The following is a 12,121-nucleotide window of genomic DNA, read 5'->3' on the forward strand; positions in this document are numbered from 1 at the left end:
CCACACATCTAAACAATTACCCCCAAAGAAAATAGGGACTTTAAATTGCTTGCAACGTAACTTAAAGACTATGTAATGTAAAATATGTAAAGAATAAAAGCTGTAGAAAACGGAAGTTATACAGTTAAGATTGCAACAATTAAAATTTTATTTTATACTACTTATAATTATACACTGATACGATGATAAATTAATTTATAATTTAACTAAATATTGGATTAAAAAACTGGTGCTTAGTTTTTAAATCCAATATTTAATTAGATCAGCGTGTGTTTTTTAAAAACATTTTTGTACATAATTGTTGACACTTAAATAAACATATTTAAATTTCGCGCTATCCTCATATCTGCACTCGCATCGCATTTCATTTCCGACTATACTCAAAATGGATAAATTTTAGAAAACTTGTGGTTAGTTTCAAAGCAGCGATATTTTATTCAACACTGAGCAACACTGGATGCTACTATAAACTTCTATCGAGTGATTGGTGGGTTGGTTTAGTTGCTGTTTTGGTTGTCGTTGGCTTTAGTCTGTTCTGGACTGAATACTGAATCGTGTCATTAAACTTGTGTTTGATTTTGTCAAGAGAAGTTGTTAAACTGTGTTAAAAACATTTTTCTCACGCCATTTCTCATAATATTTTATTCAACTGAGTATTGAAAAATTACAATGGGTGATCAAAAAAGGTATGATTTATTTTATTTTTATATAATACTCAATATTTGTAATATTAATTTTATAATAATAGCTGTTTTTTACACTATTAAAATTTTCTCCGGCAAATATTATTCGTGCACGTAACGATTGAAACGCGACAGCTTACCCCCTCAATTCTACGTTGTCATCATGTCGTCTTTTAGAGTTTTTATTCTATAAAAAATGAATATTATTTTTTTATGCTCATAACTATGATAAATAATTTATAAATATCGCTACTAAACTAATTAAATATTTATAAATTTATATTCTGCTATATTATTTTATTGATCATTATTTTTTATTTTATTACTTTCGATTGCTAATCAGAAAATGTTAACATGACAAAGACATTTTTTTACTTATCATAATCTTATGAAATATTTTGTATCAATGTATCTACATAAATATATACATTATTTTTCTTTCATTAATTTAAAATAAATAAACATAATTACATTTATACGCGTATCTTTTATGTTTAATTAAATAATAGGCCAAAAATTAAACCAAGTAAAACACTTTTTTGTTTTAGTGATGATTTGGCTACTGCAATTTTGCGTAAAAAAGATAAGCCTAATAGATTATTAGTAGAAGAAGCCGTAAGCGATGATAATTCTGTGGTTGCTTTATCTGAAGCTAAAATGGGTGAGCTTCAATTGTTCCGTGGTGACACGGTATTACTAAAAGGAAAACGACGCAAGGAAACAGTTTGCATTGTATTGTCTGATGAAAATTGTCCTAATGAAAAAATTCGTATGAACAGAGTTGTACGCAATAATTTACGCGTACGTTTAAGCGATGTTGTTTCAATACAACCTTGTCCAAGTGTCAAATATGGAAAGAGAATTCATGTACTACCAATGGATGACACTGTTGAAGGACTCACTGGGTAATTTTTAAAAAAATTTTTATTGGAAAATTTTGAACAAATAAAATTACATTGACTTATTTTTATCATTTTTTTAAATTTTTAATTACAGAAATTTGTTCGAAGTTTATTTAAAACCGTACTTTTTGGAAGCATATCGTCCGGTTTACAAAGATGATAGCTTTATTGTTCGAGGAGGAATGCGTGCTGTAGAATTTAAAGTTGTTGAAACTGATCCTAGTCCTTATTGCATAGTTGCTCCTGATACTGTAATTCATTGTGAAGGAGATCCAATTAAACGAGCGGTAAATTAAATAACATATAATATCATATTTTTTTTTTTTTTTTTTTCAATAATCAAATTTATTCAACAAATATTTGATATTATTATTGTTTCAAAAGGAAGAAGAAGAAGCATTAAATGCCGTTGGGTACGATGACATTGGTGGTGTACGTAAACAACTTGCTCAAATAAAAGAAATGGTTGAGTTGCCTCTGCGTCATCCTTCATTATTTAAAGCTATTGGAGTAAAACCACCGCGTGGTATTTTATTATATGGACCACCTGGTACTGGAAAAACTCTTATTGCTCGTGCAGTAGCTAATGAAACTGGAGCATTCTTTTTCCTTATTAATGGTACTGTCATACACTTATACTATTTTCTAATTAATTAATTAATTTTTTTTTTTTTATAAATTATTGATTTGCATGTCTATAGGTCCGGAAATTATGAGTAAACTTGCTGGAGAATCTGAAAGTAACTTGCGTAAAGCATTTGAAGAAGCAGAAAAAAATTCACCAGCTATTATTTTTATTGATGAATTAGATGCTATTGCACCTAAACGTGAAAAAACTCATGGAGAAGTTGAGAGACGAATTGTATCACAATTATTGACGTTGATGGATGGCATGAAACAAAGTTCTCATGTAATTGTTATGGCTGCAACAAACAGACCAAATAGTATTGACGGAGCATTACGTCGATTCGGTCGTTTTGATAGAGAAATTGATATTGGTATTCCCGACGCTACTGGTCGTTTAGAAATTTTACGTATACATACTAAAAATATGAGACTTGCTGATGATGTTGAATTAGAACAAATAGCAGCAGAAACTCATGGACATGTTGGTGCTGATTTAGCTTCATTGTGTTCTGAAGCAGCATTACAACAGATTCGTGAAAAAATGGATTTAATTGATTTAGAAGATGATCAAATTGATGCTGAAGTTTTAGCTTCACTTGCAGTTACTATGGACAACTTTAAATATGCTATGACTAAAAGTAGTCCAAGTGCTTTACGTGAAACAATTGTTGAAGTACCTACTGTTACATGGGATGATGTCGGAGGTTTACAAAATGTTAAAAAAGAATTGCAAGAACTTGTCCAATATCCTGTTGAACATCCAGATAAATTTTTGAAGTTTGGTATGCAACCATCACGAGGTGTTTTATTCTATGGTCCACCTGGTTGTGGTAAAACTTTATTGGCTAAAGCAATTGCTAATGAATGTCAAGCTAATTTTATTTCTGTAAAAGGACCAGAATTATTGACAATGTGGTTTGGAGAATCTGAAGCAAATGTAAGAGATGTATTTGATAAAGCTAGATCAGCTGCACCATGTGTTTTATTTTTCGATGAATTAGATTCAATAGCTAAATCTCGTGGTGGATCTGTTGGTGATGGTGGTGGTTCTGCTGATCGTGTTATTAATCAGATTTTAACTGAAATGGATGGTATGGGCGCTAAGAAAAATGTATTTATTATTGGTGCTACAAATCGTCCAGATATTATTGATCCTGCTATACTTCGTCCGGGACGGCTTGATCAACTGATTTATATTCCATTGCCAGATGAAAAATCACGTGAAGCCATCTTTAGAGCTAATATACGAAAATCTCCAGTAGCTAAAGTAAGTTTTTTAAATTAATAATAATAAAATAATACTTTAAAAATAACTTTTTTTTTTTTTTTTTTTTACAAAATAAATTTTTATTATTTCAGGATGTTGATTTAACCTACATTGCTAAAGTCACACATGGTTTTTCGGGTGCTGATTTGACTGAAATTTGTCAACGTGCATGCAAACTAGCTATTAGACAATGCATTGAAGCCGATGTACGCAGAGAAAAAGAGCGAATGAAAAATCCATCAGCATCTATGGATGTAAGTATTTTTAAAATAATTAAATATAAAAAAAAAATTTGGGCAACGATTGGCCCGGCGGGCCAGCCCCAAAACTTCCCGCTGTTTTCGAGCTCTTTGAGCTCGAAATTACTTTTGAATGCAATTGTTTTTTGTTAGCTTTTTAAGCTCAAATAGGTTACGTCGTATGTTAAAGTTTTAAAATTTAAGAGTATGTTCAATAAAAAATAAATGTATTTAGGATGAAATCAATGTAAGTGATCGAAATATATATTCAAATAAGTTTTGACTCAGATCAGAGCGTTGATATATAAAATATTCGAGAAAAATATTAAAAATGGTAATTTTTTCAGTTTTTGTTGATATTACTATTTAAACCAAAGAACGAGTTACATTACAGTATGTAGTGATCGAAAGAGACCATAAAAACGGAGAGTTGGTATGATTTTCAATACAATGTAGTACATTACATTATGATTTATCCGGGAAAAATAACTTAAAATGTTATTTTTAAACTTTCCGACACTGATATCTTTTGAACTAATCAACCGGGTTCGACGTCAAATGTGGCAATCGAAGCATTTTATTGAGTTTTAGAGCTGACTATATTTAGAAATTGATCAGATTCGTCACTTCAAAGATAATTGAAAAAAACCGATTTTTAGTATTTCTTTCGCCAACGATATCTCTCGAACGTATAAACCGATTTAGATGGTTGAGGCGGCAATCGACGCATTTTTTTGAATTCTAGAGCTGATTAGGTTTTGAACTGATTTCATTTAAAAAGTACTAAAGAAATAATTTTTTTTTTTTTCGTATTTCTTCTATTTCTTATAGTCTAAATTATCGATCGATCTGAAATTGTTAGGGAAGTTGATGGCTAACAATCTCTTACAATTGCCGCAAAAACCATTCCGATCGGTTAATTAACTAAAAAGTTAGAGCAAGTTCACACACACCCAAACATGCGCGAGCGCGCACATACATACATACAGATAAGGGTGTCCGTTATTTCTCAAATTAGATTTTTTTACTTGGCCAGGATATAAATCATTTTTTTGTGATCCAAAATTAATAAAAAAAAAAATAAAAAAGTTTATTCTAATGCCGTTTAACTCTGCCTAAGTAATGATACATTCTTATTTTATTACAATTAAAAAAATTTTATTACTCACTTAAAAATAAGTGTACAGCAATGACTAATACGTATTGTTATAAGAAATTTACCGCTCTCTAAAAAATGTCTCTGATGTTCTTTTCGTGAATCCAACCATTTAAGAGATATTGCAGGTCAAAGTTTGATTTGTTTAAAAAAATTGGCGTTTTTGATTGAAATTTTATTACTCTCTAACACATAAACATAAAATTAAGCGCTATGAACTTTCTTGTAGGAAATTTATCCCTTTTCAAAAAAGGTTTCTTACACTTTTTTCGTAAATCCAACCATTTTAGTGATATTGAAGCTCAAAGTCGATAGATTTAAAAAATAATATTTTTCGATAAAATTCTATAACTCTTCAGCAAATAGATATATGTATACTTAGGCTCATAACAGTTTTTTTTCGGAATCATTATTTTTTAAATCTATCAACTGTGAGCTTCGTTATCGCTCAAATGGTTGGATTTACGAAAAAAGTGTAAGAAACCTTTTTTGAAAAGCGATAAGTTTCCTACAAGAAAGTTCATAGCGCTTAATTTTATGTTTATGTGTTAGAGAGTAATAAAATTTCAATCAAAAACGCCAATTTTTTTAAACAAATCAAACTTTGACCTGCAATATCTCTTAAATGGTTGGATTCACGAAAAGAACATCAGAGACATTTTTTAGAGAGCGGTAAATTTCTTATAACAATACGTATTAGTCATTGCTGTACACTAATTTTTAAGTGAGTAATAAAATTTTTCTCATTGTATAATAAAAAAAATTTGGAAAATCCAAAAGTGCACGCCTCGAAAGCTCATGTTATGTTTTTTTTTTAAAGTTAAATTTCGAATAAAATTGAATATCCCGCTCTTTTCCCATAGAAATTTCCATGGTAAATACACGGTAATAAAAGTAAAAAAAAAAAATAAATAAGGAGAACATTCCTAATGAAAAATGGCGGCAGTGTGTGTTTGTTTACATGTAAGATTGCCGGTTTTAACCGTAATGATTTATTTTTAAAAAAACGAGAAGGCCTACAGTAGTGATTTTCGAAAGGAACCTTCTTTGCTTATTTCTGAAAATTTTGAAAAAAAAATTAAGTAGTTTCGTCAAGTCGTTCTCGAGATATCCGTACCACGCCGTTTTTTTGAACCACAGACTAATGCACGTCCACGATAAATTTTTTTTAATGAACTTTTTTTTATATTAATACATATTAGACAAATTAAAAAAAGTATCAGGATTATTTATTAGTGTTTCAGCTTTATATTGATGTGCTTTTCATAATGTGTAAGAGTAATAGAAAAAAAATATATGCACTTTAATGAGTGGAAATCGTGTGACCTTGACAGGTCGGTTATAAAGCACAACCTCTCCGCTTCGCTTCCGAGGCGTGCAATAGGAATATATCATTACTTAGGCAGAGTTAAACGGCATTAGAATAAACTTTTTTATTTTTTTTTATTATTTTTGGATGATAAAAAAATGATTTATATCCTGGCCAAGTAAAAAAAATCTAATTTGGGAAATAACGGACACCCTAATACAGATAATCGGATATCATTCTGAAAATGATCAGAATAGTTTCCTAGGATCTCAAAACGTCAACATCTGACAAATACTTGAATTTTTGAAAATTTCCAATTTTCTTAACGGAAAGTTAAAAAAGTTAATTTAATGCACTATTGACGATATTAAATTAATAATTATTTTTCGACAGATGGATGAAGATGATCCTGTACCGGAAATCACACGCGCTCATTTTGAAGAAGCTATGAGGTTTGCACGTCGTTCTGTATCTGACAATGACATTCGAAAATATGAAATGTTTGCCCAAACACTGCAACAATCTCGAGGTTTTGGAACTAACTTTAGGTAATTAAAATTTAAAACTGTATTTTATTATTATATTAATTAATTTTTGTTAATTTATTACTTAAAAATTATAGATTCCCTCAAAATGCCGCGGGAGGTACTCAAGATACGTCTCAGGGGGATCAAACTTTCCAAGATGATGGTGATGATGATCTTTATAGTTAAGTCTTTGTATCTTTAAATTTCATTACAGTGAGTGCACTACGAAAGGGCCTATCTACGTAAATTTTTTTTTTTAATTGTCATATTCATAACAAAAAAAAATTGAAATAAGAATAAAAAAAAAAATACATAAATAAAATAATTGATCATCTTTTTATACCTAATTATTAAAAATTTGTATTACTAACTAAATCATTTTTTTATAAATTATTATATACGTTTGAAAAAAATTAGAATACATTTATTGCCGAAATAAAAAAAAATAAAAAAACAATTTTAAATGGAAATAGAATTAACATTTTATACATACTCTTTTATATTATCACATATAAGTCAGTAAGAAAAATATTCTTAATATTTAAATTTAAACTTCAAGAACAATAATTTAATCCATAATTGATAGACCCTTTTGATATGTCATCACTGTCGATTTTCACTGTTCATTTGCTAGTAGATTTAAATTCAAAATAAGAAAAAATAAACTTCACTAAATACCCATACATACTACGTTACTGAAATTGTTTTTTAATATTTCGGGATATGATTTTACAAAATAAAGAAATAATTATTATAAGACTATTGTATTAAATTTACTTTTTTTTTCTTTTTTTTAAATATGTTTTACAATTATTTTAAAAATACAAATTGTTGAATATGAAAAATTATATGGCTGTGGTTTTATATTTCAGAAAAAAAAATTTTGGTAATTAGTAGAAATAATATTTGAAATATTTAAATAAAAAAAAAATTTAATTAAAATTTTTTTTAAAATATATATTATTCTATTGATTTTAAAATATACTATTACAATGCACAAGCGATCGTAAATATATTTACATTAATTATTTTAAATTTTATTGTATTTATATAAAAGTAAATCTATTTGCTAAATAAGACGCAATAATAGTACAAAAATGTTGAAATTATACAATTTTTAATCTATTCAATATAAGCCAATTTTTTTCTTTTTTTTTCTTTTTGTCAATTCTGTATACAATTTTTTTTATAATTACATTAAATTTAACCATTAATAATGACAAAACAATTGATAAATTTTGGGCCCTATTTGACGAAAATTTACAATATAATTAATTTCCAAGCGCGTCATTGTTGCTACAATATTTAAGTGGACCTCAATAACTGTCGCTGATTATGAGTCCATTTATTATTATAAATATAATCCAACAATACATTAATAGATACACAAAATGTAACTTATTGTTTTTTTTTTTTTTTTTTTTTTTTTTTTTTTTTTTTTTTTTTTATATATATATTTTTTCAAACTTATTCTATACAAAGAATATTATATATTTTCACGCTCATTACAAGTTTTTGGTCAAAGACCGATCGGAAAATAATCAAACATTGGATTAAAATGAATTCATTTTAAAATAAAGAATAATAAACGATATTATATCGAAATCAGAAATTCCATTTTGCTATATCACATTATCACCAGATTCTTTTTTTTTAAATTTACTCCTGTTGAATTGATGATTGCCACTTGATATGTATTAATTTGATCCTTCAATCTGTTCTTTGTGTAACTGGAGGAAATTCTGTGTCATCATCCAGTCGAAATGTTCCACCTTTTGGTGGACTTTCTGTTGCTGCTATCATCTCATGATATTTTTCAGACTCTAAATTTAATACACATAATTTTTTTTTTTACTTATAGACATAAAATTTAAAAATAGTTATATATTAAAAAAAACAAGGATTTAAGCGGTCAAATACCAAAGCCAATATGGTTTAACAGTTTCAATTGTTGTTTATTGTAAATTCATTATTATTAAAATTTTTTTAATTAATGTAAAGCTCATGACTAGTAATATTTTATGTACCTGAAGATCGTAACGTTTTTTCCGGAACGGAAATAAAAAAAAGAAATGAAAAGTAATAAATCTACTGGATCTCCATTTCTAAAAAGTTTCGCACGTCAGCCGAAAATTGCAGGCCACCCCCAACTACCCCTTAAGTCACCTTTATAGTCAAATTACATAAATTTTTTTCATTTTCGTTGCGCGAAAAACGTTTCGATTTTCAGGTACATAATATTTTACAAACTTGATAATCATCATTTTTTCAAAGATATGAATAAATTGAAGGGTTTAACTTTTTTTTTTTTAATTAATAATCAAATAATTTAATCCTTAATATTGAAAATTGTTTAAAAAGAAATACAAACAAAATACCTGTAGTAAAAAATTATTGAACTTATTTATTAAAAGTTAGTAACATTGAGTTTTAATTATTAGTTTCGTGCATTAAAAATAAAGTTAGTTGATGGAAACTAAAAGTTAGTAAATTATTAGTTAATTAAAAAAGTACATGCAATGTGGTATAAATTTGACAGCTTTGAGTGATTACGTATTTATTTGTTAATTGCAATTAGATCCATAGTCCTACCTATAACAATTTATGAAGTATATTTACTCGTACGTTTAAATATTTTATTGTTATTTTCTATAATTAAAATAATGCGCGTAAGCCTTATGGATAAATAATGAAATTAATACTGATATGAATCTGACGATAAAAAAGTGCTACTAAAATTAATAAATAAAAAAAAAAAAAATACAATACAATATCCGAATCACGTTGTATCAAATAGATACACTTGATTTAAGGATTAAGTGCTAGATATCTACATTAGTTGTACTTATTTGTGCGTGTGTGCCGTTAAATGTTTGATTATATTTATGTATATATACATTAGGGTGATTCGATTTGAACGACTATTTTTTTTTTTCACTCCCACTTGAAAATATTGTTATAGACATTGAAAAAAAAATTCCCTGCAAGTTTCAGCCCTCAATTTAAATTTTAAGTACTTAACATTCGATTTTGAAGTTTTCCCATTTAAAATACATAGGAAAGTTGGGATTTTTTTTTTAATTCTCTATAACTCAGCCGCATTTTAAGTTATCGGGTCGCCGTTTGCGGCATTTTTTAGGCAATTTGATACTCTTCAAAAGTCTCCTCAATAGTTTTACTCGGACTCTAATTTTTTTTTTTACTGCATTGGTTCTGAAAATAATTTTTTTAATAATAATTTGGGTTTTTAGTTGATATTAACTAAATAATGAAATTTACAGAAAAAGTGCAGATAACGATTTTTTAGGAAATTTTATTCGCTACAAAAAAGGTCCTCTTAGTTAAGTGGCTCAAGTTCTTCGTTCACGTGATATAGGGATTTTAGTAATTTTGTAAATAAAATATTTGTCAAAAATTTTTCCGAAGTTCATCAATTTGCCCCTTCTGATTTTAGTGACTGGATTAAATTAATAAAAGGAACATTATTTACTGATTTAAAATTGAAATGAAATAGCATTTGGTGGAATTTTTTGACATATATTTTATTTACAAAATTACTAAAATCCCTATATCACGTAAACGAAGAACTTGAGCCACTTAACTAAGAGGACCTTTTTTGTAGCGAATAAAATTTCCTAAAAAATCGTTATCTGCACTTTTTCTGTAAATTTCATTATTTAGTTAATATCAACTAAAAACCCAAATTATTATTAAAAAAATTATTTTCAGAACCAATACAGTAAAAATAACAATTAGATTCCGAGTAAAACTATTGAGGAGACTTTTGAAGAGTATCAAATTGCCTAAAAAATGCCGCAAACGACGACCCGATAACTTAAAATGCGGCTGAGTTATAGAGAATTAAAAAAAAAATCCCAACTTTCCTATGTATTTTAAATGGGAAAACTTCAAAATCGAATGTTAAGTACTTAAAATTTAAATTGAGGGCTGAAACTTGCAGGGAATTTTTTTTTCAATGTCTATAACAATATTTTCAAGTGGGAGTGAAAAAAAAAAATAGTCGTTAAAATCGAATCACCCTGATATACATATAAATGGTTATATGTATATATTAGGATGCTTTGTTTCTGGTAAAGGTCTTTTTTCTTTACTCTTCAAGCAAAATATTGTCCTACATGTTGAAAATAAAAATTCCTGCCAAGTTTGTGATCTTAATTGTATTTCCAAGTACTTACTGTTTGACTTAAAATATTTTTCATTTAAAATATATGTATTAAAAATAACTTTTTTTTTTTAATTTTTAATGCTCAGCCGCTTTTAATCGAAGAGCTTATCTTGATAACGAAGAGCTGTTTGTTGAAATTTTTAGGGAATTCAATGTTCTTCGAAAGTTTCCATAGTAACTTGACTGTAACTCAATCTGTTTTGCTTGTGTCAGTTACGAAAGTCAATTTATCTATAAAATCGATTTTTTTTTGCTTGCTGAGTGTAAACATAAAAGTACGCTAAAAATGTTGAAAAGACTTTTGCTACAAATTTTATTCTCTTCGAAAAAATTCCTATGAGCCAAAACACTCAAGTCCATAGTTTACGGGTTACAGGTCATCTAACAATCTTGATAAAAAAATATTTTGCATAAAAAAAGAAGTTACTAATTTTTAATTTTTTAAATTACTAGAATATCTGTAACTCGATGACACAATCAAAACAGATTATGAGCACTTTCGAAGAACATTAAATCTCCTGATTTCCTACAAATTCCAACAATTAGCTCTTCGAGGTCATTAAGAGCGGTTGAGTATTAAAAAGTTTTAAAAAAAGGATTTAATTTAATATTATTTTGAATGATAATTTTTGAAATCAAATAGTAAGGACTTAAAACTAAAATTAAAAGATCAAATTTGGCAGGAATTTTTTTTCAACATGTAGGACAATATTGTGCTTGATGCGAAGCAAAAAAATTTTCCCCAGAAAGTATCCTTATATATATGTATATATATATATATATATATATATATATATATATATATATATATATATATATATATATATATATATATATATATATATATATATAATGATTTGTCATTAAGTTAAAAATTAATAACAATGATATTAAATGCATCTAAAATATATAAACAAAAAAGTACATTATTGAATTCTTTCTATATATGAAATGGTATGTAAATTACTGATTTAATTTGAAAGATGATAGCAAATACGAGGGGGATGAATTTGAATAGAGGACATACCAGTACCTGACATGGAGTCTGGCGAGCGGCCGCGCAACGCACCCGCGTAGCTATTTATGCAGGCTTCAGCGGATAATAAAAAGAAAAAAAATATATCAAGTAAGATTAACTATCTGGGCTCCCCTTTCCCCACTGCGAGATTGTTTCGGCAGTCTCATTGCGGGGTTTAAAGAAGCGAAAGAAAATAAAGGCAAGTGT

At 27.7% G+C, this 12,121-nt stretch overlaps 2 protein-coding genes across 4 annotated transcripts in view; one reads left to right on the forward strand and one right to left on the reverse strand.

The window, feature by feature from the left end:
- The first annotated feature begins 528 nt into the window (after positions 1–528).
- On the forward strand, positions 529–7,469 carry LOC130667110 (transitional endoplasmic reticulum ATPase TER94). Its single transcript, XM_057468571.1, has 8 exons — positions 529–686; positions 1,232–1,588; positions 1,680–1,872; positions 1,970–2,204; positions 2,287–3,479; positions 3,572–3,733; positions 6,577–6,731; positions 6,806–7,469. The coding sequence occupies exons 1-8, from the start codon at positions 670–672 to the stop codon at positions 6,894–6,896; spliced, it is 2,403 nt and encodes an 800-aa protein (XP_057324554.1). The 5' UTR covers positions 529–669; the 3' UTR covers positions 6,897–7,469.
- A 639-nt stretch (positions 7,470–8,108) lies between these two features.
- The window catches only part of LOC130667111 (WD repeat domain phosphoinositide-interacting protein 2), a 43,701-nt gene continuing 39,688 nt past the window's right edge, over positions 8,109–12,121 (reverse strand). The window contains exons 10-11 of one of the 3 annotated variants that reach the window (XM_057468572.1): positions 11,924–11,986; positions 8,109–8,533 (exon numbers count right to left, since the gene is read on the reverse strand). In XM_057468572.1, coding sequence (XP_057324555.1) covers positions 8,421–8,533; positions 11,924–11,986 — 176 coding nt within the window. In that variant the 3' untranslated portion in view covers positions 8,109–8,420. The remainder of the gene's footprint in view (positions 8,534–11,923; positions 11,987–12,121) is intronic. The other 2 variants (XM_057468573.1, XM_057468574.1) reach the window with 2 other exon arrangements.

The sequence above is a fragment of the Microplitis mediator genome, chromosome 4, assembly GCF_029852145.1.
Source record: "Microplitis mediator isolate UGA2020A chromosome 4, iyMicMedi2.1, whole genome shotgun sequence".
In the NCBI taxonomy this organism is placed as follows: Eukaryota; Metazoa; Arthropoda; class Insecta; order Hymenoptera; family Braconidae; genus Microplitis; species Microplitis mediator.

Coding starts and splice junctions, on each gene's coding strand:
- LOC130667110 (XM_057468571.1), top strand. Junction 1,589..1,679: donor ACTGTTGAAGGACTCACTGG/GTAATTTTTAAA, acceptor TTTTAATTACAG/AAATTTGTTCGAAGTTTATT. Junction 1,873..1,969: donor GAGATCCAATTAAACGAGCG/GTAAATTAAATA, acceptor TTGTTTCAAAAG/GAAGAAGAAGAAGCATTAAA.